The following is a 23,370-nucleotide window of genomic DNA, read 5'->3' as shown; positions in this document are numbered from 1 at the left end:
TGACCACCGTTGTGAGTTAGTGAAAGGAATTACAAATACTGCTATCGCACACAAAAGAAAACAAACGACGCAGAACAATGTAAACTGACATCTAATAAATTAATTTTCTATTTATTTATATTTTACTTAAATTATATGGCTATAAGCAATTTGTATTAGTGTGGTAAAAAAGGACAAAAAACACACAAAAACAAACAAACAAACAAACAAACAAAAACCAACAAAAATACTGTCGAAATTGAGTAGCATCCGAGACTGAGAGTAACTACTGAGATACTCTGAACCCGGTCACTCCACCTCGTGCTGATCTTTCACTGTACTGCTCTTGATAAAGTTCTTTTAATATGTAATTTATTAAATACAAAATCGATTCTAACTTCCTTATATCAAATATCTCCCAAAATTGAACAGAAGTTAACTGACCATTCAAACCTGGTTGTGGGCTCCATATTTACTCTTCACAAATTGTTCTGGGAACTAAGATAATTATGTCTACTTGCGAGTTAAAACAGGCAATTTGGCGGCCATTTTGGAATAGGAGGATATTATCCACCGCTAGGGGCAAATTCCTTGCCAAAAATCAATAAGCATTAGTCCCCATTGGATACCGACAACCCCCCCCCGGCTGATGGACTAGGCCTACGTGGCGTGATGTTGAAGAACATTAGACACAATTTGCATAACTATTAATTGACATGATTTGTTACATCTGTTCATTCTGGTTTTGCTAGTTCACTATTAAACCCTACGACTGCGAATGAAGATCAAGTTCATACAGCTATCTGTCAAGATTTAACTTCTGGTACCCGATACCCACATCAGCTGCACATTCACTGTTCTCCAATTCAAAATGAAGAATAACTCTGTTTGCACCTTTTTTGGCTTCATCATTTTAGCCATCGAGTTTGCACCGGTTCTTTGCACACGTAAGTGACACTACCATAAGGCTTTTGCATATTGCACATTATAAATTACTAGGGTATTTCGCACATGTGTATGATATTCGTACAAAAGACATTTCAATTTCGGCCCGAAAAATCGTCGAACCAGAAACTCCAGTTCAATTTTACTATTCTGCCATTCGGGGTGCCATTAAATTTCAATATTGTCGCATTGTATTTCGTGTTTGTGTCATTGAGTTTCGTCAAATTGCGGGTCAAATTCGTGTGAAAATACCTGGCGATCCCTTCGCAAAAAACATTTTCGTCATTTGTCATTGAATTCCACGGAAGTACTTATGAAATATCTTGATCTTAAAGCGATTATGTGCAATAGTGTGGCTATAACTATTTGCTATCTGAGGGACGTCAATGCCTAATTCTTATTTATGCTGAATTTTCTTTCATTTTTCCCATTATCATATCATTGAATAGACTGCACAATTACTGAAACACCGAAAATATTAAGTTACCAATACGTGTGGTCTGAAATACCAGTAGGAGCGACGAGCTTTAAATTTAGTGTGCGTGCTAGCCAAGATGCGCACATCGCCTTGTCAGATGGAGTCGGGGACGGAGACAATCAGGTGAAGTATGAAATCGGTAGGTTGAAAATTGGTTGTTTCTGCTTGCTATATAATAATAGTGGCATAGAGTTCAACAACACTAGCTAGCAGACTTGTAGTATTGGGACCCGCCATGAGTACGGGTACGGGTTACGGACCATGAGTATGGGCAAACAGAGACGGGTCCAAGGCCATGGGTACGGGTACGGGTATGAGTCCTAGATCATGGAGACGGGTCCATAGCCATGAGTACGTGTACGGATATGGGTCTGAATTCAAAATAGGGTGCAAATACGGGTACGGGTACGAAATTGAGACTCACGTACAAGTACGGGTACTGATATTACAAGTCTGCTTGCTAGAGTTTGTAGTCTTTGTCAAAGACCCTCGAGATCTATACCGAGGGAGCCGCGACACTGAGCGCAAATAAGAGATTGTGCGCTCCCACCCCAAGGCTAACACGCAAAGCCTTGTTGAAAGACTAGCGGAAGTATACGTATAATCCCGGCGTATAATCATGATAACACAGAGTTTGCGAAATGCGGTTAAAAACACAACTACAATGTCTAGAGAATTATAGATGATTATGTATTCAAAACCACCAGTGGCGTAGATTTCTTTTTGACATTGGGGGGATGGAGTTTGAAAAAAAAAATTCTTCAAATATAGTCAAGCCAGCACCTTTTGGTGACAGAATAAGTTTATGGTACAATTGCGTTTGCTATTTTAAAGCTAAACAGATAAAATATGGTATAAAGTAGAATAAATGCGCACGAAGCAGGCGAAAATTTAACTTTTGGGGCTAGAATGTGGGCAACTATGAGGTTAATTTGATCAGAAACCCATTATCAGGCGTCAACATTGGGGGATGATTGTATGGACCATCCCCGGGCAAAATATTGGGGGGATTTGTCCCCCCTCCGGGATCTACGCGTATGAAATCCACTCTGCCATTAAAGCATCTAAAGGTCGAAATGAACGCGAAAATCTATAGTGAGAAAATACGTCTTTAAGAACAATAGTTGAATATTTTCTCATGCAGTACGAGAATCTTGAGCAAAATCAACAACCCGGTGTTGCCAGGATTTTGTCCATTCTAGTGTGGGTAGTACAAGCTAGGTACTTTACATTTTAGTAAGAATCAGCTTGGGCAAATGTTACTTCTAAATACAAAAAAAAAAAAAAACCGGTATTTCTGCAAAGTGACATTTTGTCAAATTACGCCTTTTTGACACAATTTTATGCATTTCATTCAAGGTGAATCCAAACAACACTTTTTCGTTTTGTAAATATTTAAAATAATACTGAAACTCAAAATTAGTGTTGCCATAATACACCTGTCCCGAATTATGATATGCCATAGACTTTGTGTTGTGATCATTTCGATCAGTGGTTCATAATAAAAAAAATCGTGAGCCAGTTGACATAGCAACTGTCATATTCTAACATGTACTACGCCCGCGAATACCGAGTTTTGAGTATACCGTGTACGATAGTCCTTGTATATACCGAAACTGTTTCACTTACCGCACAAATTATATACCAACTAACCGTACATTTGCAATGTCCCCGAGGTCACACGAGGATTGTGTAAATATTGTGCGTGAGCTATAAACAGCCCATTCAACAGTATGCTCATGGTGGCGAACATATCCTAGCGCATACCTTCTGTTTTAAACTCTTGGGGGTGAGAAGCGTTCCGAATGTCCTGCGCGAATCCTAATGCATCATGAAGAAGCTGCTACTTCCGATAATACAGCACACAATTTTTCCTCGTGTGTTTATAGTGCAAATACCTCGAGCCAATATCCTTCGGTTGAGAAAGATATCGATGTGCGGTACATACAAATACGACTGGTGTTTATAGTGAGCAAGTTTCCGGATTCTTTCTGACCGGACAGAAATTATACGCTAATGTACCGTACATCTGCCCCACTAAAACACGCTGACAGGTCGAAGTATACTTTTTTTCTGAATCCTTATTACCAGAGGATCACGATGGTGTGAGTTTTGGAAAGGTCTGAGTAATTTTTACCTTGAAAGTCTGTGCAAAGTTCAATGGCCCTTTTCCATTTCGATTTTTCGATTTTCATTATTTAAATTAATGTATTATTGAAAATTAACACTTTGATGTTTTGCAAAAGTTCACTCTACAAATCATATACTCGCTTGCTTGATTTAAGGTTGTTAATGAGTTATGTACGTTTTACAAAAGTGTTGTTGTCTCAGCCTTCTTTACAACATAACGCAAGAACCACAGGACCTGCAAAAGTATATCTGTGATTTGAATTCGTCTACACGCTCGCTATGAAATTATCAATGCAATTTTGCCAAAGCTCACATTCGCAAGATGCTGTGAACTATCAAATCGCAACAGTTTAAGATAGTTGCTAACCTAACCTTAAAATTAGCACTATAAAAGTACTTTTCATCTGGAAATATGACAACTTTAACCTGATTTGCACGATTGTAGTGCAAGTGAACTGTAATCTATTGGACTAACACAGGGTCTATGGAGAGCTTTTTCTCTTTTACTTTTTGCAAAGGAGAACTACACTGAAAATATTAACTAGTCAATTGCCAAAAAAAGCAACAACAACAACAACAACAAAAAACCCAGTGATTTATAGTGCGCTACGCACAGGCACAACGCCTAGACGTTGATCCACAAGCCTTAACACACTTTACAGGTTGTCACTGACCACTATGGCCCCACATCATTCCATAAACCATTAAACAACAATTCAGGGACTTTGCTGCTTCAAGAGCGCACACCATAGACATACCACAAATAACCAGGATCAGCTCCCCGAATTTCGTACGGGTTACAATGAGACAAATTAGCAGCGAGTTCCTTGTCCAGGGGAATTTCAAGCTAAACTCAATGTTTTCCACGAGAGCATACTAGGGACCACCAGGGTTTAGTATGGCCAATTATAACTGGTCATTCAATTGGTCATGCATGCAATATAATATATGACTAATTATAATTAGTCATGAAAAATGGTCTAGTATGCCTAATTTCTGGGCAAAATTTGCCATACAAGAAAATTAATTAGTCATGCAAGAAAATTGATTAATACTGTAGAAAAAAATAATTAGTAATGCAGGAAAATTAATTTGTCATGTTACGAAGGTTACGAAATGTAAACAGTCAGGCTAGTATAATATACATCACTTCAGTATATTTATCAAGACACAGTGAGTATGAGCATGAAGTACTTTGCCACTATCAGTTTTTATCGCAAAACAAAGATATTTGAAATAACATACTAAGAGCTTGAAGTATGACGATCACTGAAACTTGAAATATAAGCACAGTAAATATCTGTAAGCTTACTCACATTCACAACAGTGGCGGCGCCACGGAGGGGGATACCCCTCCCCCGTCAGAACTCCCGCAGTTCCCCCAGTAAAATTGACCAAAACTCCTACTTTTGCCTGCAATTTTACGCACATTTGGTTGATTTTGCCACCCCCATCCCGAAATTCACTTTGTCACCCAAAATCCCCCGAAAACATTCCTGATGACGCCATCAAAGTGGGCTTGCCTCCTCACTGAAAATATGTGACCCGGCAGCACAAACGAGCCGTAAATTCCCTAAATTGTATTCTGTGTTACGGTGTAAAATGTGTACGAAGGTCGTATTCATCGATAACTTAAGCTGGCCCGACATCCGTCTTATTTTGATAGTCAAAAACTAATCAATAATCCTATTGTTGAAGTGGATAATAAGCTTCTACCTTGGATGGCCGGCTATAGAACTTTTAATAGCTCTGGTCTTTGTTTGCTTTTGCTAAATCCTGTTCAAGTGGTGGGTTACCAGGCATTGTATTTTGTACAGGTATGCATAACCAACGCACTGAATGGTCTATTGTTCTATTGTGTCCGATTTGAGCGCTGACATATTGGAAAATGTTGCCAATCAATATTCATGAGAATGTACATTCAACGTCCAATTTTCGAAATTGGGTGACTTGTGCTTGGCAGGTGTAAAATACACCTGACTGGGCGTTTTAAATACGTAACGCATATTAGGCATTGGCATCATCGAATGGCTGCCTATAGTGCTGTTAGTGTAAGGCCTATGTGTGTGTGAGGTGGGGGGGGGCTGTGTTTAGTTTCTATAATAATTATTATAAGGCCTACATTTATTTGTCATTCCTTTCTTTTCCTTTCTCTGTACTTGCTGAAGTATCACTCCCTCTTCTTATCTCCCCGGCCCTTCTCCACCCCCTCTTTACGTTTTATCCCTCTCATTCCTATCATTTTCCTTACCTTTCTATTTATTTACGTCTATTTATTTATTTCTCTTTATTTCTTCCTCTTTCTCTCTTCCTCCAGTCCCTCTCATTCTGCATATCCCCTCCTCCACCCTCATCCCCTCCCAAGACCTCTCACAGAAGAGCTGCCCCCTTCAGTACGCCACTGTTTATGACATTCTCCTTAAAATAAAATAAAATAAAATAAAATGTCAATTTGTGAAACAACTTTTATATAGGCCTATACCGGTATACTTATTATATGTTACATGTATACGTAGCTATTTAATACCATTATTATACTATAGATATGCATAGGCCTACATGGCAGCATTGATGTGTAATCATGCAGCAAGCGCATTCAATTTATTTAAATGAAGCACCTAATGTCAGTGGGTGACAACGAACTATACATTAGCGGCTAATGTGTGCCTTTTGTGCTTACGGCTACTCTATCACACCTTTGGGTTCTGTGGTTACAATAGGTACTTTTCGTTCCATTAGGCGCTTTCACACGACTTTCATTTGATCACTTATTGACAGTAGTCTGCTAGGTAAAGCGTTAATACACTGTCGGGTCAGCTTACCGATTTAATGGCGGAAGCCCTTTGTCCCAAACAAAAGGTACCTTTCGATGAATAGCTTGTCAGATTTCAAATCGGCACAAGGTTTCAATGCGTTACGTAATCTATTTCTTCTCCTTCCTATATAAGCTCCTTGTGCATAACCAACAATTAACAATGAGAGAACTTTCTTAAACCTCGTTGACTTGGGGATGATTTGAAATGACCGCCAATTATGACTGTTTGATATATATTGCCAGCAATGTGGAAAAAGAGACACATGTAAAAACGTAAAAAGCTATAATTTTGTTGAAGGGGCAAAGTTTAACAAACCATAACCCCGCTTCTGGATATCGTTTAAAGTCAAATGATATACCATTTTTAAGTTTATGATGTTTATTTTTTAAACACGAAATAAAACAAAATTGACCGGGGGAGGAATTTACGGCTCATTCGCCGTGGACGGTCACATATTAACTAGTCAATTGCCAAAAAATAGTCATAAAACAGGTCTAGTATGCCTTATTATAATTGGTCATTTGGTCATGCATGCAAAATATGACTCATTATAATTAGTCATGAAAAATGGTCTAGTATGCCGAATTTCTGGGCAAAATTAGTCATACATGAAAATTAATCAGTCATGCAAGAAAATTAATTAGTCCTGCAAAAAAATAGTAATGCAGGAAAATTAATTTGTCATGTGCCTGGGTTAATTTGTCAATAACTTATCCCATGACTAACCAGGGGCTTTTTAGAAGAAAAAAGTCACTGCACGTACGTACGTTAGCAAACGTAAAAAAGATCAGCTACACTGAAAGCCAAACTGGAGTCTAGGTGACTCTAAAAGAAGAGTCCAGCCACTCTGCGACTCTATGTCTAAAATGACCCCATATTGGGAGTTATAAATTTCTTGACTCCGCTGAAGAGTCACTATTGATGACTCTACACAGGAGTCATTTGACTCCCAATATAGAGTCAGTTTAGACATAGAATCGCGTAGTGAATGGACTCTGCTCCTAGAGTAACCCAGACTCCATTAATAGAGTCACCCTGACTCCATTACATGGTCACTCCGACTGTCCGAAAAAAGACAAAATAATGATACACATAGATGTACATCAAGATAAAAATTCAAAGTTTAGACTTTAGGGAATAGGAGACTTTACTCTCTGAGTTCACGTCATAGGCGATTGTCAAACGACACGACGGAGAAAATGTGGTTTGACCACCATACCCTTGGAACATGTGAATGGGGAATATAAATTCCATGGTGTCAAGAGCCAGGCAATTACAGAGTCTGACTCCCTTGAGGGGTCATAAATTTCTTGACTCCGCCGACAACTCTGAATGTAGAGTCAATTGACCCCACAGGTAGAGTCAACTGACTCTCATGTGATAATCAGGTGACTCCTTTGGAGAGTCAGTGCAAGTTTACTTCACTTATAGAGTCACTTGACTCCATTCTGGCTATCAGTGTAGCGGAGACAAGCTTGAGGTGAAGGGGTTGCTGGCAGAGGGGTTGTCTCCCCTCGAGTTCTGTAAACTTTTACAAATCACGCGTTAAAATCACGCATTTTACTGACTCATTTCTGACGTTAAGAGCTGAGAGCTGAGAGCACATCACTCAGACATACCAAATTGCATTCTGAATACGAGGAATAACCTTAACTGATATGAAATAATTTTGAATTTTTGAAATTTGCGATATAATACAAATTTTATGACATTTCACAGTCCTCGAAGTAAATCTAATGATATGCACTTAAAGTTGAAAATTGATACATGTCTGGTTCACTAAATGCATTTCACTAATTCATTTAATTGACTTGTCATTACTGAAAGTACACGCAAGGATCATTAATGTCATTAAGTTTATAGTATTTATGGTATTGATATGCAAAAAAGAATACAAACTCTGCAAAAATGCATAAAATACACACAGGTGCCTACAATTGCACGAAATTAATATCTGTTAAATGTCATAATAATAAAAAAATCCTTTTGATTTACTGAAAAGGGTAGGTTTCATTAAAAAAGATATTCCGTTTAATTGAATTATCATTTTTGATAACTCCATAAAAGTACACAGAACCTCTTTATTAAATGTTGAATTAAATACACACGTGTCCCTACCATAAATTTCTCAAAATGTGATAAGATTTTTGCAACTTAAGGGCTGGGGTATGAACGTTTGGACAGTATTTATTTTGGGACATTAGAGCACATCAGACATATCGAATTGCATTCTGAATACGAAGAATGTCTTTCTGATATCAAATAATTTTGATTTTTGAAATTCGCAATTTAATACACATTTTATGGCAAATCATTAAAAATTGATATTTTGATATTTAACAGTACTCGAAGTAAACTTTATAAATCTGATGATTTATACTTAAAGTGTATGTAGGTGGGATGAAAAGCCGACGATCAATTGAAAATGTTGACCTTTCCTATTGAATATATGGATTTTTTTTCCAAAAACACCAAAAAAAATAGGTCTTTTTGGGAAAAAAATCCATATCTTCAATATGAAATGTCAAAATTTTCAATTGACCGTCGGCTTTTGCTCCCAGCTACATACACTTTAAGAATATATCATTAGATATATATAATTTACTTCGAGGACTGTTATATATCAAAAATTTGAAAAACATCAAATTTTTATAATTTGTCATAAAATTTGTATTATATTGTGATTTTCAAAAATGAAAATTATTTGATATCAGAAAGACATGCTTCGTATTCAGAATGCAATTCGATAGGTCTGAGGTGCTCTCATGTCCCACAAAAAATACTGTCGAAACGCAATAAACGCTCATTTTGGATCCCTTAAGTGATGCAAAGGTGCATAAGTTGTCGGCAAATTGCATAAAAAAATTAATTTCATTACAAAAGATTACACACACTCTTCATGAACTAAATGTCTATAATAGTGCTCAACTTAAAACACTAAGATGTTCAGTCCATAAACAGGGTGTTTATTTTCTACAAACAATATACAGGGTGAGTCAAAAAAGTGCAATAGTGCAAAGAATCGATCTTTATCTTTGTAACCATTTTCTTAACCTCATTGGCACTGAAGTAGAATGGAGCACCCAAAGTTTTATTGTCCTTGGTCTAGTATAAGTAGAGGAAACATTACTTTTATTTGAAGAGCTTTGTTTGGTACAAGTTTCAAGCCTTCCTATTTATTTTATTATTTCTTTTATATCGCCCCTTTTGTGGATGTAAGGGCTTTTGCAACAAAATAAATCTACTCCTTTTCTAGAAACCACCTTTACAATCAAATTTGAGCCCATTTGTTTGCACTACTTTATGTAACTTGACTAATGCTCTCAAAAAGAAAAATTGAAATATCTCATTTACTTTTTTTAATTATGAATTTTTAATTAAATCCGGCAAAATGACATTTTTGATCATTTCCGAAGCTACAGCTTTCGTATGAAGGTCAAACAACCACCAAATTGTGTATTTTTAACCACACTATAAATGTCATGCCAATAACTTAATTTAAGCCAAAAGTGGATGTAAGGGTTTTTGCAACAGAGCTCTTTATTATTTAGTTATTTGCATATTTACCCTTACATTAAAAATGTCCATCCTCTATAAAAGAAACATACAAATTTATGGGCGGGTTTTTCAAATGTCGAAAGAAATGCGTGCAAATTGAAGTGGTGTGATTTACAAAATATCCACATTGCAGGGAATTGAAAAATTGGAGTTGGAGTTGGGTGAGGTATGAATGACTTAAGTAATACATTTAGTTTAAACCGAAAAAAGGAATTGAAAGAACGACAAATGTGATGCGATCAAGCAAAATCAGTCGGAACTCGGCAATAATAAATTTTCAGTTTTTTACAGGATAGTAAAAAACATTTACAAAGCTGGATTTTGCAGAAAACCCCATTGAAATTGAACAACCAGTTCCAAAGATATGAGCAATTAAAGAGTTTCCAAAACAAGAAGAAACAAAAGGAAATATTTCCGTTATTTGGCTATATCTCAAAATCAATATTTCCGAGTCCCGACTGATTTTGCTTGATCGCATCACAAATATCAACATTGATTTACGTTAAAGTTAGTTTCAAATCTGGTGTCTTTATTTCGCATTGTGTGCTCTCATTCAAATGTGCCTCGAGGACAAAGCGTTAAAATGGGTATCGCCTTAAGATGATTCATAAACGTTAAAGGGTTGACTTTCTTTTTCACAAAAGGTGAATTTTGTGTGTGGCAATTATAAAAAGTATCAATAATGGAAAAGTTCATCTTGGTTCTTACGTGAGTATTGATTCGTTGACCTATTGCACTTTTTTACTCACCCTGTGTGTACGTTTAATACCCAAATGATTTAATGTGCTCATCATTAATTGCCTATGTGTTTAGTTTAGCGTTTAAAGTGTTCAATGTATTATTTACCTCTACTTTTACCTTGTAGGTACCTAGAAGAGTTTAAACCGACTGGTTTCACATGCATTTAACAAATGAAAAAAAAAATCAATTTTTTAATAATTATCATATGGTTAAGCAGTGCTTTTTTCATTGATCTGGACTCCTTTCTACTAATATATCGCAAATAAATATATTATATGGTCTTTAAAGGTTTCCTTGAACATGTTGAGGAAAGCCGCCCTTTTAGCCTTTTTCACACTAATTTGGCCATAAATATTGTAAATTTTGATTATAAAAAAAGTCCCGATATTGAGCCAGAGGGATTATCAAGCTGCCCCAGTTACCAGGGCTGCATGTCATACAGGCTGCGCACTTGCTTTTTTATTGGTGTCCCCGGTGGCATATCAGCGGTGAGCGGCGATGAAAATGTTCCTGATGGTCATAATTTTTGGCCTGTTTTACTGGGGCAATTGTGCACGAAGCGCGCAAAACCTTTCCATTTTACACTATTTTAGCACAAACAAAGGTGATATGTTGTGGTAATTACACTATTTTTGCCCCAAATTAAGGTGCTTAACGGTCTAAAAAAGAAGATGAACGGGGCAATTCTGGACAATTTCTGTCCGGTAGGTGGAGCTGCCCCCAAATCTGTTGCGGATTTTCTCGTCAAGAGGCTTTCCCCCCACGAGTGACCGAAAAATTGGGAGGAAAGGGCATTACCAGAGGCGATGTGAGGCAATATTTGCTTGATTTCCCCTGTCAATTAAATGTTTGACTGATCACCACAAACTATACAATATAGAATTTCCCGACTATATCAGTCTTACTTTGAGGAGGAACTTCTTTCATTTCTAAGTCATTTTTCGGGCTAAAGAATATATAAATATTTTAAGCACGGATTTTTAATACTCACTACACGAATTTCTATTCTTACTGCACGAACGTGTCAGGCGGCACGTTAAAATAACCCTTGTGACTAACCCAGTTCGTAGTTTGTCGAATTCTTCAGTCGACAGTCCTATAGTATACATCACTTCAGTATATCAAGACACAGTAGAGAGATTGCGAAATTTACGTGAAACTTGATACGGGAACGCCAACCCGATACTACATTAGTCGAAAAGTAGTTATTATGCCCTCTACAGGGTGAAATCCATTGTGAATTGGTCAGCCGTGGAATTCCCGTAAGGCGGTTACGTTGCGGTTGGTAGCAAAAAATGACGTTCCAAAATGACAAAAAAAAAAAAAAAACGCATTACAAAATGCAGAAAAATGTTATGTTTGTCCTATTATGAAGCGAATTAAAGTATCCAAATAGAACAAGTAGAGTCCGACATGTAATAAAACCATTTTTTGGGTTACAATTTGACCTAGTATAGACAAGAAGTGAATAAATTTCGACTTTTTTCGACGCGAATTCGAACGGGCAGATTGTCTATTCATTTGTGTGTGGAGAATGCCGTCCAAAAATCATCATGCGAAGATGCGTTTTAGGCAAGATCGTGTCATCTTACGACATAATGCGGTATGAATTGTCTGTTTTGGACGGGGGACAGCAGTTCGTGCAACGTCATTTTTCGCCATTGCTATTTCGTTGCATTAAACAGCTGTCAAAGTGTTTTGCTTATGGATACTATTCAGCAAACACCAAAATGTTTTTAAAACATGATAGTGCATGTGTTTTTGGTTTTAGTTAAAACATTTTGATAACATATCAATGTCTGTTTATATAAAAATCACGAAAACTCTTTTTTTTTAAACGTGTTATACTGAAAAAATAATACAACAAAATTTAAACCAAAATTCGAAATGCTATAGTAAAATATCATTTGGCAAACATTTCGTGTATTTAAGTCTATTGTGTTAGAATGTTTTGCAGCAAGTTTTAAACAAAATGTTTTTTGAATGTTATTAAAACCTTTTATACCCTTGACCCTCACACACCGACATCGCCTAGTTAATAATTACATTGTACAGCAGAGACACTAACATGAATACACGGGATCGAAACACGTAAATGTGTTATGCACAATTTGATATTCAGGCGATAAATCTTTAGATACCGGGGTAGAAAATGATGAATATCTCCCGTAATTTTGTGTTCTAAAGAAGCCATATTTATTTCCTTGCACTTGAACATATGTGTTGAAAGGATATGATAGTCGTTAGCTTGCGTATTGAGAAAGAAGCGTGCGTCTTGAGCTCAAAAACTGACCATAATTCTGATTTTATATGTGCCGAACTATAGCGCAACGTAGGCTAGCTGCACTCACTCGTGGAGGCAGTCTAAAAGCAGATGACCCCGTGGCGTATACATGCTCACTCACACACAGAGAGGTCAATTACCAGGCTATTGTCAGTAGCCTTAGCCGGATGTACCTCGGCTCATTATGCGTCTCAAAACTATTAAAAAGTCGGAACAAAATGGCCATGCGTGGCTGTCGATTCAACCTACCATGGCGATTTCTGCCATGAAGATATCGGGCCGATGACACTGTGCCTCACATACCCTTTAACCCGACATTTAACGGTTTTCTGTAATATTGTGTTTGCTGGGTAGTAATCGAACTAGGCATATTAGATTATCTATTTTCATTTTGCTTTAAAAAGTAAACAGGGTACTATTTATATGATAATGGAGTTTGTTTCTTGTTATTCGAATAATATACACCATGGCGACTTCCTAGGCATCCAACACCAAACTCTGTTTAGATTATTTAGACAAATAGCATACACGTGTGAACATAGGCCTATACTCATTTTCCAATAGCGCGCCCGCAAAACTCAAATATCGCTAATCTGGACTGAATGGGTAGAGCAATTATAGATATAGCCAGTCGTATTTGCATATCAATACCGAGGAAAGTGGGTTCAATGAAAGAAGATAATCTTCTCTGGTTCGATACACCCAAGGTAAATCAATGAGTGCTTCCTATATCTTTTGATTATATTTGTCTCAGCATAGCGCCACCATGAGCTTAGGGAGGACAGTTTTTATGGTCTACTTAGCTCAGCAATGCTTTGCTGTCTTCGATAATGGTTCATGTACGCTAGAGCGTTCGATATGAACAAGCGAACAGTATACGAGTTTGCTGATATCTATCGGAGCGTTCAGCAGAGCAGCAGGATTATAAACACGGTCGATGGTAAAACCGAAATCAATTTCCTTTGTGTTCAGTAAGTACATAACGACCCACTCATCAACTACTCAAGTGGTCATTAAATAAGCATGTCTCTGGTCGTGTCTGCGCTCAATAGAAAGTAAATAATATGTGTAAGTTTATGTTTACATAAAGTGGTGTAATTAGGTTTCAAGGGGTTGTTAATTCAAGCATGGTCGTAAAATTGATTCGATCGATATTTTGGTCAATGCTTTGTATCGGAGCAGAGTTGTCAATTGAGCGGAGCCTATAAGAGTTTGCTACAGGCTTTAATGGGTTTGGGCTTTGATAAAAGCCAGGTACCTCTCCGATACAATGCGCTATCGAAGACAGCAAAGCAATGCTGAGCTCAGTAGACCATAAAAACTGTCCTCCCTTATTGCAATTGCGTGTACACGTAGTCTTGGTTCAGACTATATGCGGCTATCACGAACATACTAGGAACGACAAGCGTTAGGACCGACACAGACTGGCTGTGTAGGAGGCTAGTTTGGATGTGAACGGGACTATGACGTTCTACCGCATAATACCGTAATCCGTAACCCGTATGGCGTTTGCAGTGAACGCCTCTTCGCAATCTCTCTACTGAGCATGAGCATGCAGCACTTTCCACTATCAGTTTTTTTATCGCAAAACAAAGATATTTGAAATATAATATTAAAACATGCTAAGAGCTTGAAGTATGACGATCACTGAAACTTGAAATAGCACAGTAAATTATCTATAAGCTTACTCACATTCACAACACATGCACACAACCGTACAACGCATCATGTAAAATATAAATTATATTTTTAAAAATGAACATTGAGGGGTAGATCAAGAAAGTCGACAGAGGGTGCTAACGTTTATAGTCTACTACGACGTAAAACAAATTAATCTTACCTCGATCCACATCACACTTTTCAGTTGTCTCACTGCTGCCGTCTGCTGAAATGATAAAGAACGGCGCCAGGCCCTCATAATACAGCTTAAGAAATCCGTTTAATTTAATTAGTAATGCAGGAAATAGTCATGAACTCGTCAGGTTTCTAGTAATTAGTAATTTATGCGCATGACTTATGCATTTATTGTCGCATGACTACTTTTTAATAAACTATAGATGGCGCTATTTATTCTAAATCATATTTTTATATTTGCAAGAGGTAGGTGATTAATACTGCATTAAAACAGCTGGAATAGGTGAAACAAGCAACAAGGACATTTTTTAAACATATTTTATCTAACAATAAAAGGAGTTATTTCTATTAAAAACTTGAAAGAGTAATTTCCATTAACTAAATAGCGCCACCAATTTTGTAATTAATAGGCACATTTTATATCTAAAAGCTTTAGAAAATGCTATAAAAGTAATTAATTATGTAAAAGAGGGCAAATTAAAGTTGCGAATGACTCAAAAGCATCTGTATACATTAGCATGATATCGCCTTTAGCTGTTTAGCCCAAAATTTGGTTGTACATTATGTTTTGTTTGAAAAACTAATAAATTATCCCATCAAACAACGGTGAGAGTAACCCAGACTTCATTAATAGAGTCAAACTGACTCCATTACAGGGTCACTCCGACTGTCCGAAAAAAGACAAAATAATGATACACATAGATGTACATCAAAATAAAAAGTTTAGACTTTATGGAATAGGAGACTTTGCTCTCTGAGTTTCACGCCTTTGGCGATTGAAATCCTTTTGATTTACTGAGAAGGGTAGGTTTCATTTAAAAAGATATTCCGTTTAATTGAATTATCATTTTTGATAACACCATAAATGTACACAGAACCTCTTTATTAAACATGTTAAATGTTGAATGAAATACAGACGTGTCCTTACCATCTCTTAACCTATGGTTAGCGAGTTAGCGCAGCGGTAATTCCCTCGCTTTGCACCACTGAGGTCCCGGGTTCAAGCCCCGGCGCGGCCCAAGGACTCATGTGCACTTGGTTTATCCCGATTCCATGCTCGCTCTCGCAGGTTTTCTCCGGGATCTCCGGTTTCCTCCTATATCGCAAAAATCGGTGATTAGTTGTTTGGTTATCAAAAACTTCCTTCACCCAATGGAATTTGGGGAGCTGCACAGATGTTACAATCTAAATTCAACCTAGTCGATGCGATTACAGCGCTTTGAGTCCTATAAGATCTGGAGAAAGGCGCTTTATAAATCCAAAAAATTATTTTTTATTATTTTATTATTTATTATTATCTATCGCACAGTAGCGTAAAGTTCTCAAAATGTGATAAGATTTCTGCAACTTAAGTCATGCAAAGGTGCATAAGTTGTCGGCAAATTGCATTAAAAAAAATTCATTACAAAAGATTAAACACACTCTTTATGAACTAAATGTCTATAATAGTGCTCAACTTAAAACACTAAGATGTTCAGTCCATAAACAGGGTGTTTATTTTCTACAAGCAATATACAGGGTGAGTTAAAAAAGTGCAATAGGGCAAAGAATCCATCTTTGTTTTATAACCATTTTCTTAGGCAAGAAATATCTCTGTGTAAGAGGGTGCTAACGTTTATAGTCTACTACGACGTAAATCAAATTAATCTTACCTCGATCCACATCACACTTTTCAGTTGCCTCACTACTGCCGTCTGCTGAAATGCTAAAGAACGGCACCAGTCCCTCATAATATAGCTTAAGAAATCCGTTTAATTTAATTAATAATGCAGGAAATAGTCATGAACTCGTCAGGTTTCTAGTAATTAGTAATTTATGCACATGACTTATGCATTTATTGACTACTTTTTAATAAACCTGACAAGTAAATATTTTCAGTGCTGACAAAATGCCGAGCTCCACTACTTATCAGATGTTTGTTCTATATCACATTTGTTTCCAATGTCGTTTTTCTTTACAACTATAACAACTGGCATAATAATTATTTTTTCTTTGATGAAGTTATTGGTACCGGTGAAAATACGTACAGTACCATAAGTCACAGCATAAGCGGTGCGGATGAAGTTATGGATACGGGTGAAGTTGCCGGTGAAAATACAGATGAAAGTACAGGTCTAATCGTTGTAGATACACCTGATGAATTGAACAGCACAGAATTCCGCAACTATAACATCTCATTTGAAAACAACTTGGCTGGCGACTTGGTGACGGTCAGCCGAGTTGGTGAATCTTCGCCTTTCATGATCTCCCAAAACACAATCAGTATTGACGTACGTAAGATCGGGATATCGACCTCCGATAACAGCGAAGGCATCTGGACGTTTTGTGATGTGCACCCGGATGCAGAGAACCCCAATGGGAACTGGGGATTTGAACCAAGTAAGTGTAATTATTTCGTGTTAACTAATCCTAATCCTAACCCTACTCCTAATTTTATACTTTTTAGCCCGAAGTGAAATTTATTGTTAACCGGGCCAATTTTCAATTTTACACCGGGGAGAAGGTATGGGTTTAAAATCTTCTTGTTACGGTGGGAGTTGGTTTTAAGGGGTTGACATTTTCTTTGGGGTTGAGTTAGCAAACCGCATTAGAATTTATGTAATAAACCAACCGGAACGGTATAACAATTGAAATGGAGGCATGTTGGAATACAGTTCTAAGATAGCTTAAGATGATAGAGGGACAGGTCTTGTGATGTGCCTTAAGTAAATTAATTTAATTATTGAAATTTTTTTACAAGCTGAAAGTATGTCATGAGAGAAAAGGGGGAACCCTTGAAAGTAACCATGTAAGAGATGTATGTTATGGCATGTTTTCGGGGAATTTCCTTTCATTCATCAAATGATCAAAACAAATTGAATCATATCTAATATTATTGTATTGTGGATTGTGTGGAAACTCCCTGCTAAATCATAATGCATTGCTTTAGTGTTAACTGGAGAATCCCCGCCAAGAATATAAAGTAGATGACATCATGGGGAATCACCAAGTGTTGTAATGTGGCAGAATGGTCTATTAATAGATTTTGGGTTTTCTGGATTATAAAAAGCTGGAAGCTGGGGGTTTGTTCTTGGCAGAATAGCATGAGAGATTGAAAACTCTCTACGTGTTGATCAAAGTCGTGCTTCAAAAGATTTTAACCAGTTTGCATAGCCAATAATGTGCTATTTTAATACAGCGACGAAGCAGATTTTGTGAGACTTGCTGGAGTCTGGTTTTTAAAACAACACATCTGTCAAATACAGTGGAGCAGTGCAAAAAGGAGCCTGTTTACTGGAGAAAGAGTGTTTGGTGAAAGAAGCACCATTTTGGGAGAAAGCAGCTCAAGGAATAAATGTCTAGAGAAAGCAGCACAAGGAGATAAACTTGATCGACCGTTCTTTATATTTGGAACATTTACAGGAATAAATTTTGCTAATGGAGTAGCAATAAGTTGGAAATACCAGAATGGGAATATCAAACCTATCATAATTTTTCTGCAAGTACGGTATGATCGCTGATTCTACAGGTGTCAACACTCGGCTACTGAGATCATCACGCACGTATCTACGAGTATCATGCATGCATGATAGTCAGCTATTTACACCGGTTTCCCGCACGCTTAATTTCTTTCTGCAACCATAATGGGCCGCAATATATCACTAACCGCATAGTCCGAGGCAAGGTTCATTATTGTCAGGGTTAGGGTCTTAGGGTTAGGGTCTTATGGTTAGGGTTAGGGTCAGGGTTAGGGGTTAGGGTTAGGGGTTAGGGTTATAGGGTTAGGGTTTAGGGTTAGGGTTAGGGTTAGGGTTAGGGGTTAGGGTTAGTGTTAGGGTAAGGGTTAGGGTTAGGGATTAGGGCTAGGGTTAGGATTATATTCGTATTTATTAGTACTAATATACTAGTAATAGTATATTGTGTGTATGCACTTTATTCCGTAATCAATAAGTATCATACACAAACATCTTTCTGGCACAACGAAAATCATAGCACAGTCGTGTAGGCATTAGACTATGGATACATAGATTGTGGGTTCGAACCCCAGGTAAAGCGTTGTAGAATTTTAATTCTATCGATTTCTTTTTATTTTATTAAGTAAGAGGAAATAATAATGGTAATAAACTCGTGTTATATCTAGCCTCATAGGCTAGGCCTATAATTACATGTATGTACTATGTGTTATCGCATTGCGGCACATTATGGTTTGCAGAAAGAAATAACGCTTCCCGCATCAGTTGTAATGTAAAGAAATAATTAAAAATCCTGTACATGTACTTTATTCTATTCCTCCATTTTCTCATTGTGATAAGCTTATCTCAACTTGGCGTGACGATCTGAACTGGTAGCACTAGCAGTTATTTTTGCAGCCTGTTTTCATTCCGGTTCTTCGGCGAAACCCCCAGCATTCAGGATTCCCGTTTTAAAATCCAAACACTTTATTCAAGAACTTCAATCTTGATTTGATCATGATGTTTCCTTCATGTTATTCTTATTTTATTAAAGATATTTTTCATGTAAAGTAAGATGATAATGAGTTCGTGCACAGTGATGCATGGACATTGTGTTTACAATCAAACCCGGAAGTGATGTGAACGATAGCGCCCAATTTGAATTATTTCGTTCTGTAATTTAAGAGGGTGCCAGTATCCAATCTTTGCATGTAGATTATGTCTAGCCTGGTATGTTTGGCAAATAAAAAATATTCTTTCCTGCTTCCTGACATTATAAGCTTTCCAACGATATATAATTCACTTTCCAATGTGTATCACCTTTAAGTACTGATTAGTTAAAATTGTGATTGTGTGATTATTTTGTATGTGCATTTGTTGTCATAATATTGTACCAATCATATTTTACTTCCAATAAAAGACTTAGATTTTGTTAGCTTAATCAAACAGTGTATTTGTGTTGTGTATCCGTGTGAATCTGGGTAAAAGGTCTTGAGTTAGTACGACTCGTAACAGTCTCTAGATCAATTCCACAACCATTCATACATATCACCTGTTAAATGAGGATGACTCTGTCTTGCGTGACGTCGTATTACCTTTTATTAGGGGGATTTAATCCCCACCCCCTGCACAAAAACAGACTGGTAAGACTTGTAACAGTGGCGTAGTGTGATTTCCCCGTGCCCCCAATCGATTCGAAAATTTTGAAAATCACACAGGAAAATTGCCGAAAAAGGCTTGTCCCCCCTCCAATTATGACCGTTGTCCCCAATCATGGTCGTTTCCCCACCACACCCCAGAGGATGACTCACGCAACGCCACTGATATAACACTGGTATTTGCCATTTTCATCAAATAGTGCATGTGTATACAGTCTCTACGCAGGACAACCAATTCTTTTGTTATGCAAGGCTCACTCAGTCATTTAATGAGGCAATACAAACGATCGAATTTGGTGTTGAAATGAGCAAAATTTTGAGTTACACCTTTTCAATGTAAAATTTATTTTCTCGGCCAAATGAAAAGCAATAATTTTAGTTTTTTTCAGTAAATGTCAGGATAAACTGTAATGCTTGATACTGTATTTTTTTTTCAAATCCTAGTGTTAAACTTAGGCGTGAAATTCAGTCATTTAGTGTAAGATTTTCGATTTCAAAGTAATATAGTTCGCTAAAGAAGGATTTTTTCCAACTTTCTAACGCACATCACCGTGAGCGATATATCATAGTTTTGTCAGAATTTCCGTTTTGATTCACTAATTTTTTACTACAAGCTGAACATTTTTCAAATCCACGCGTGAAATCTTAGGCTAATACTAGCATTGTGGATCGATATCTCTGGGTGCCCGGCCTGGCTACAGTGTTGCCAGAACTTCAATATAGCAAAGAAATTACCTAGTGTTTCAATTGTCATGAAGGTGACTGGGTATAGTGCCTTTTGTTTGTGTTTGTTTGAATTTGCTTAAACCCACCGAAAGTCATAATGAAGCAGCCAAAACAATACAAGGTTAAACATGGAAGTTTATAACAACCTATTATAATGACCTAAAGGAAAAATCAGTTATGGCAACAATGAGCCTTGCATTGTAAGTCATGGTTAAAATGTGTTGAGTACCACCCCTACCACCCCTACATACACCCCACTAGTCTACCCACCTCTGCACCCACCCCACCCCCATAAGCCTACATAATATTACATACCGGTACCTAATAATATTTATATAGCACGGCTATAGCTATACATTTAGAAAGTACCGTAGGTCCTATAGCGCTAAATTATGACAAACAGGCCACACAAACCCGAACGCAAGTCTGAAGGGTGTAATGAAAATGCCAACCCGCGATGGGTGGGGGGCATTCAAAATTCACCTGGAGATAGGAGGGACGGAAAATTAAAATCCCCTATAATAACACGCGAATTTTTCTAGGTTTGGACAGTAGATTTTCCCATGGACCTCATCCTAGGTAAATAAACAAACAAACAAACAAACAAACAGACAAAATGGTTTTCATAATCATGGAATCCATAGCCCCTATAAATTGAAATTGCAGGCTATCACGGGAGCAAATTTCCAAAATTCACCATATTTGCCAGAACATCCAATTGGGGATTTGGGCTACCAAATCGATGGTCAGGCAATCCTGGTTTGAAAGAAAAAGGACCTGCTGGACAACAATTGAAATATCGATTATTTCTGCTGGTTGCCCTCGGGATAAAGTACTGAGTTTGACATTTTCGGAGCATGAAGGGAAAAGGGTAAAATAAAAACGGAAATTCTGACAAAACTATAATATATAGACCCACACGATGTGCCTTACAGAGGTGGGAAATATCTTTCTTTAGCAAACTATATTAGTTTGAGACGCTAAAAAATGAATTCCGTAAAAAGCTCGCGGGCGAACTAAAGGCCCATAAAAATCAAAAATATCACACTAAAAGACAAAATATGATGCTTGAATTTTAACACCAAAATTTAAAAAAAATGTATATCCAAGCACTATGTTTTTAACTGATATTACTGAAGAAAAAAAAATTGCTTTATATTTGACCGAGAAAATAAATTTCATAGCAAAAAGGTGTATCTCAGAATTGTGCTGATTTTAACATGTATCGATCGACTTTTAGCGCGACTATGCATTTCTAAAGAATTGGTTGTCCTGCGTAGAGACTGTATATATACAGTAAGCCAAAAAATTATGGTACCAGTTACGTTTACCCCCTGTATATCCTAAACAAAGACAGATATGTCATAATTGGAACCAACAGCCAATAGCTGCATCTTTTAGCTCGAATTTAAGACCTCATTCGTTGAAATTGTTCAAGAAATAAAGACACGGCGATCCCAAAACCCAAGGAAGATACCAATGTAAAAGTTGCAGTTTGCTGCATTAAATGCCCTATTGATTTGTACACAAAGCGTGCGTGAACATGAGAACTAGCGCTGCGCTTCCATTGACTAGCACGTATAACTAGCGTCATGCTTTCATTGATTAGAACACAAAACTGCAACTTTTTATTTCGTCTTTTCGGTAGGTTTTAGATCACCGTTTCTCTAATTCTCAACCAATTTCAACAAATAAGGTCTTGAATCAGAGCTAAAGAGTTCCGGTATTACCTGCTTGTTTAATTTTGACATATTTGTCTTTATTTAGGATATACAGAGGTGAACATAACTGGTACCTTAATTTTTTGGCTTACTGTAAGTGTATATGCCCACATATCCCTACAGCTGACGACGTTTGCTGTCCCTATCTCTGGTCATCTTTTAATGGAAGTTGCTACCGATATCACCCCTACAAAAAGACCTGGGCCGATGCTAGCAGTTACTGTCGAGCACGAGGAGCCGAACTTGTCAGCATTCACTCTGCCGCCGAACATAGCTTCGTCAATCGCACAGTAAATGGAAATTCGGTATGTTTATGGTCATTTCAATCATTGTTGAGTATATAATACTCTTTTTTCTTTTTTTCTCTTTTACCCTCAAGTCTGAATTTTATTACTCTACTTTTTTCACGTTTACATTAAACAAAGAGTATTACTAAAATGTGACGTTAAAACTAGAGGTAACTCTAAAGATATTAACCATCTTGTTTGTCTAATTCTATATTGTATAAAATCTGTAGATCTGGATTGGACTTACCGTGAAGGGACGGTCATGGAGTGATGGAACCGCCGTAGATTATTTACCCATGGACGTCACTGAAGGGAGTGGACATTGTGTCAAGACTTACTCTTTTAATCTCGAGATTTGGTCTGGTTCAGCATGTGATGAAACAAGGCCATTTGTTTGCAAGTTGGTAAACCATCCCTGAGGGACTGGCAGAGTTTTCGAGCTATCGTTATTATAATCATGAATTCACCAACAATAGTTCTTTGGTACTGAAAATTAAAACCCGGTGAAAATTAATTTACCAACACTGTATCAACATGCCTTTAAAATCCAAAATTGATTAAATTGATTAATTGAAAGTTATACTCTAAACTTTTTTGAGATATAGCCAAACATATGATATATTTCCTTTTGTTTTCTTTTGTTTTGGAAACTCTTTAGTTGCTCATATCTTTGGAACTGGTTTTTCATTTTCAATGGGGTTGTCTCCAAAATGCAGCTTTGTAAATGCCTCTTACTATCCTTTATAAAACTGAAAATGTGAT

At 37.1% G+C, this 23,370-nt stretch overlaps 1 protein-coding gene across 1 annotated transcript; it reads left to right on the top strand.

Annotated features, from left to right (window-relative positions):
* Positions 1–757: 757 nt before the first annotated feature.
* On the top strand, positions 758–23,141 carry LOC140144898 (uncharacterized). Its single transcript, XM_072166698.1, has 5 exons — positions 758–926; positions 1,374–1,541; positions 16,787–17,164; positions 22,445–22,626; positions 22,839–23,141. Exons 1-5 carry the CDS (start codon positions 851–853, stop codon positions 23,025–23,027), a joined length of 993 nt encoding a protein of 330 aa, XP_072022799.1. The 5' UTR covers positions 758–850; the 3' UTR covers positions 23,028–23,141.
* The last annotated feature ends 229 nt before the right edge of the window (positions 23,142–23,370 follow it).

Source organism: Amphiura filiformis, unplaced genomic scaffold (genome assembly GCF_039555335.1).
Source record: "Amphiura filiformis unplaced genomic scaffold, Afil_fr2py scaffold_94, whole genome shotgun sequence".
Taxonomy (NCBI): Eukaryota; Metazoa; Echinodermata; class Ophiuroidea; order Amphilepidida; family Amphiuridae; genus Amphiura; species Amphiura filiformis.
The sequence above is the reverse complement of the archived record's forward strand: the minus strand, read 5'-3'. Positions and strand labels throughout refer to the sequence as shown.

What these genes read in the sequence shown, in the direction of transcription:
- LOC140144898 (XM_072166698.1), top strand. Translation starts at nt 851, where the DNA reads ATGAAGAATAACTCTGTTTGCACCTTTTTTGGCTTCATCATTTTAGCC. An exon ending in TCAGGTGAAGTATGAAATCG is followed by an intron (nt 1,542 to 16,786) that starts GTAGGTTGAAAA and finishes TCTTTGATGAAG; the next exon opens with TTATTGGTACCGGTGAAAAT. An exon ending in GCACAGTAAATGGAAATTCG is followed by an intron (nt 22,627 to 22,838) that starts GTATGTTTATGG and finishes TAAAATCTGTAG; the next exon opens with ATCTGGATTGGACTTACCGT.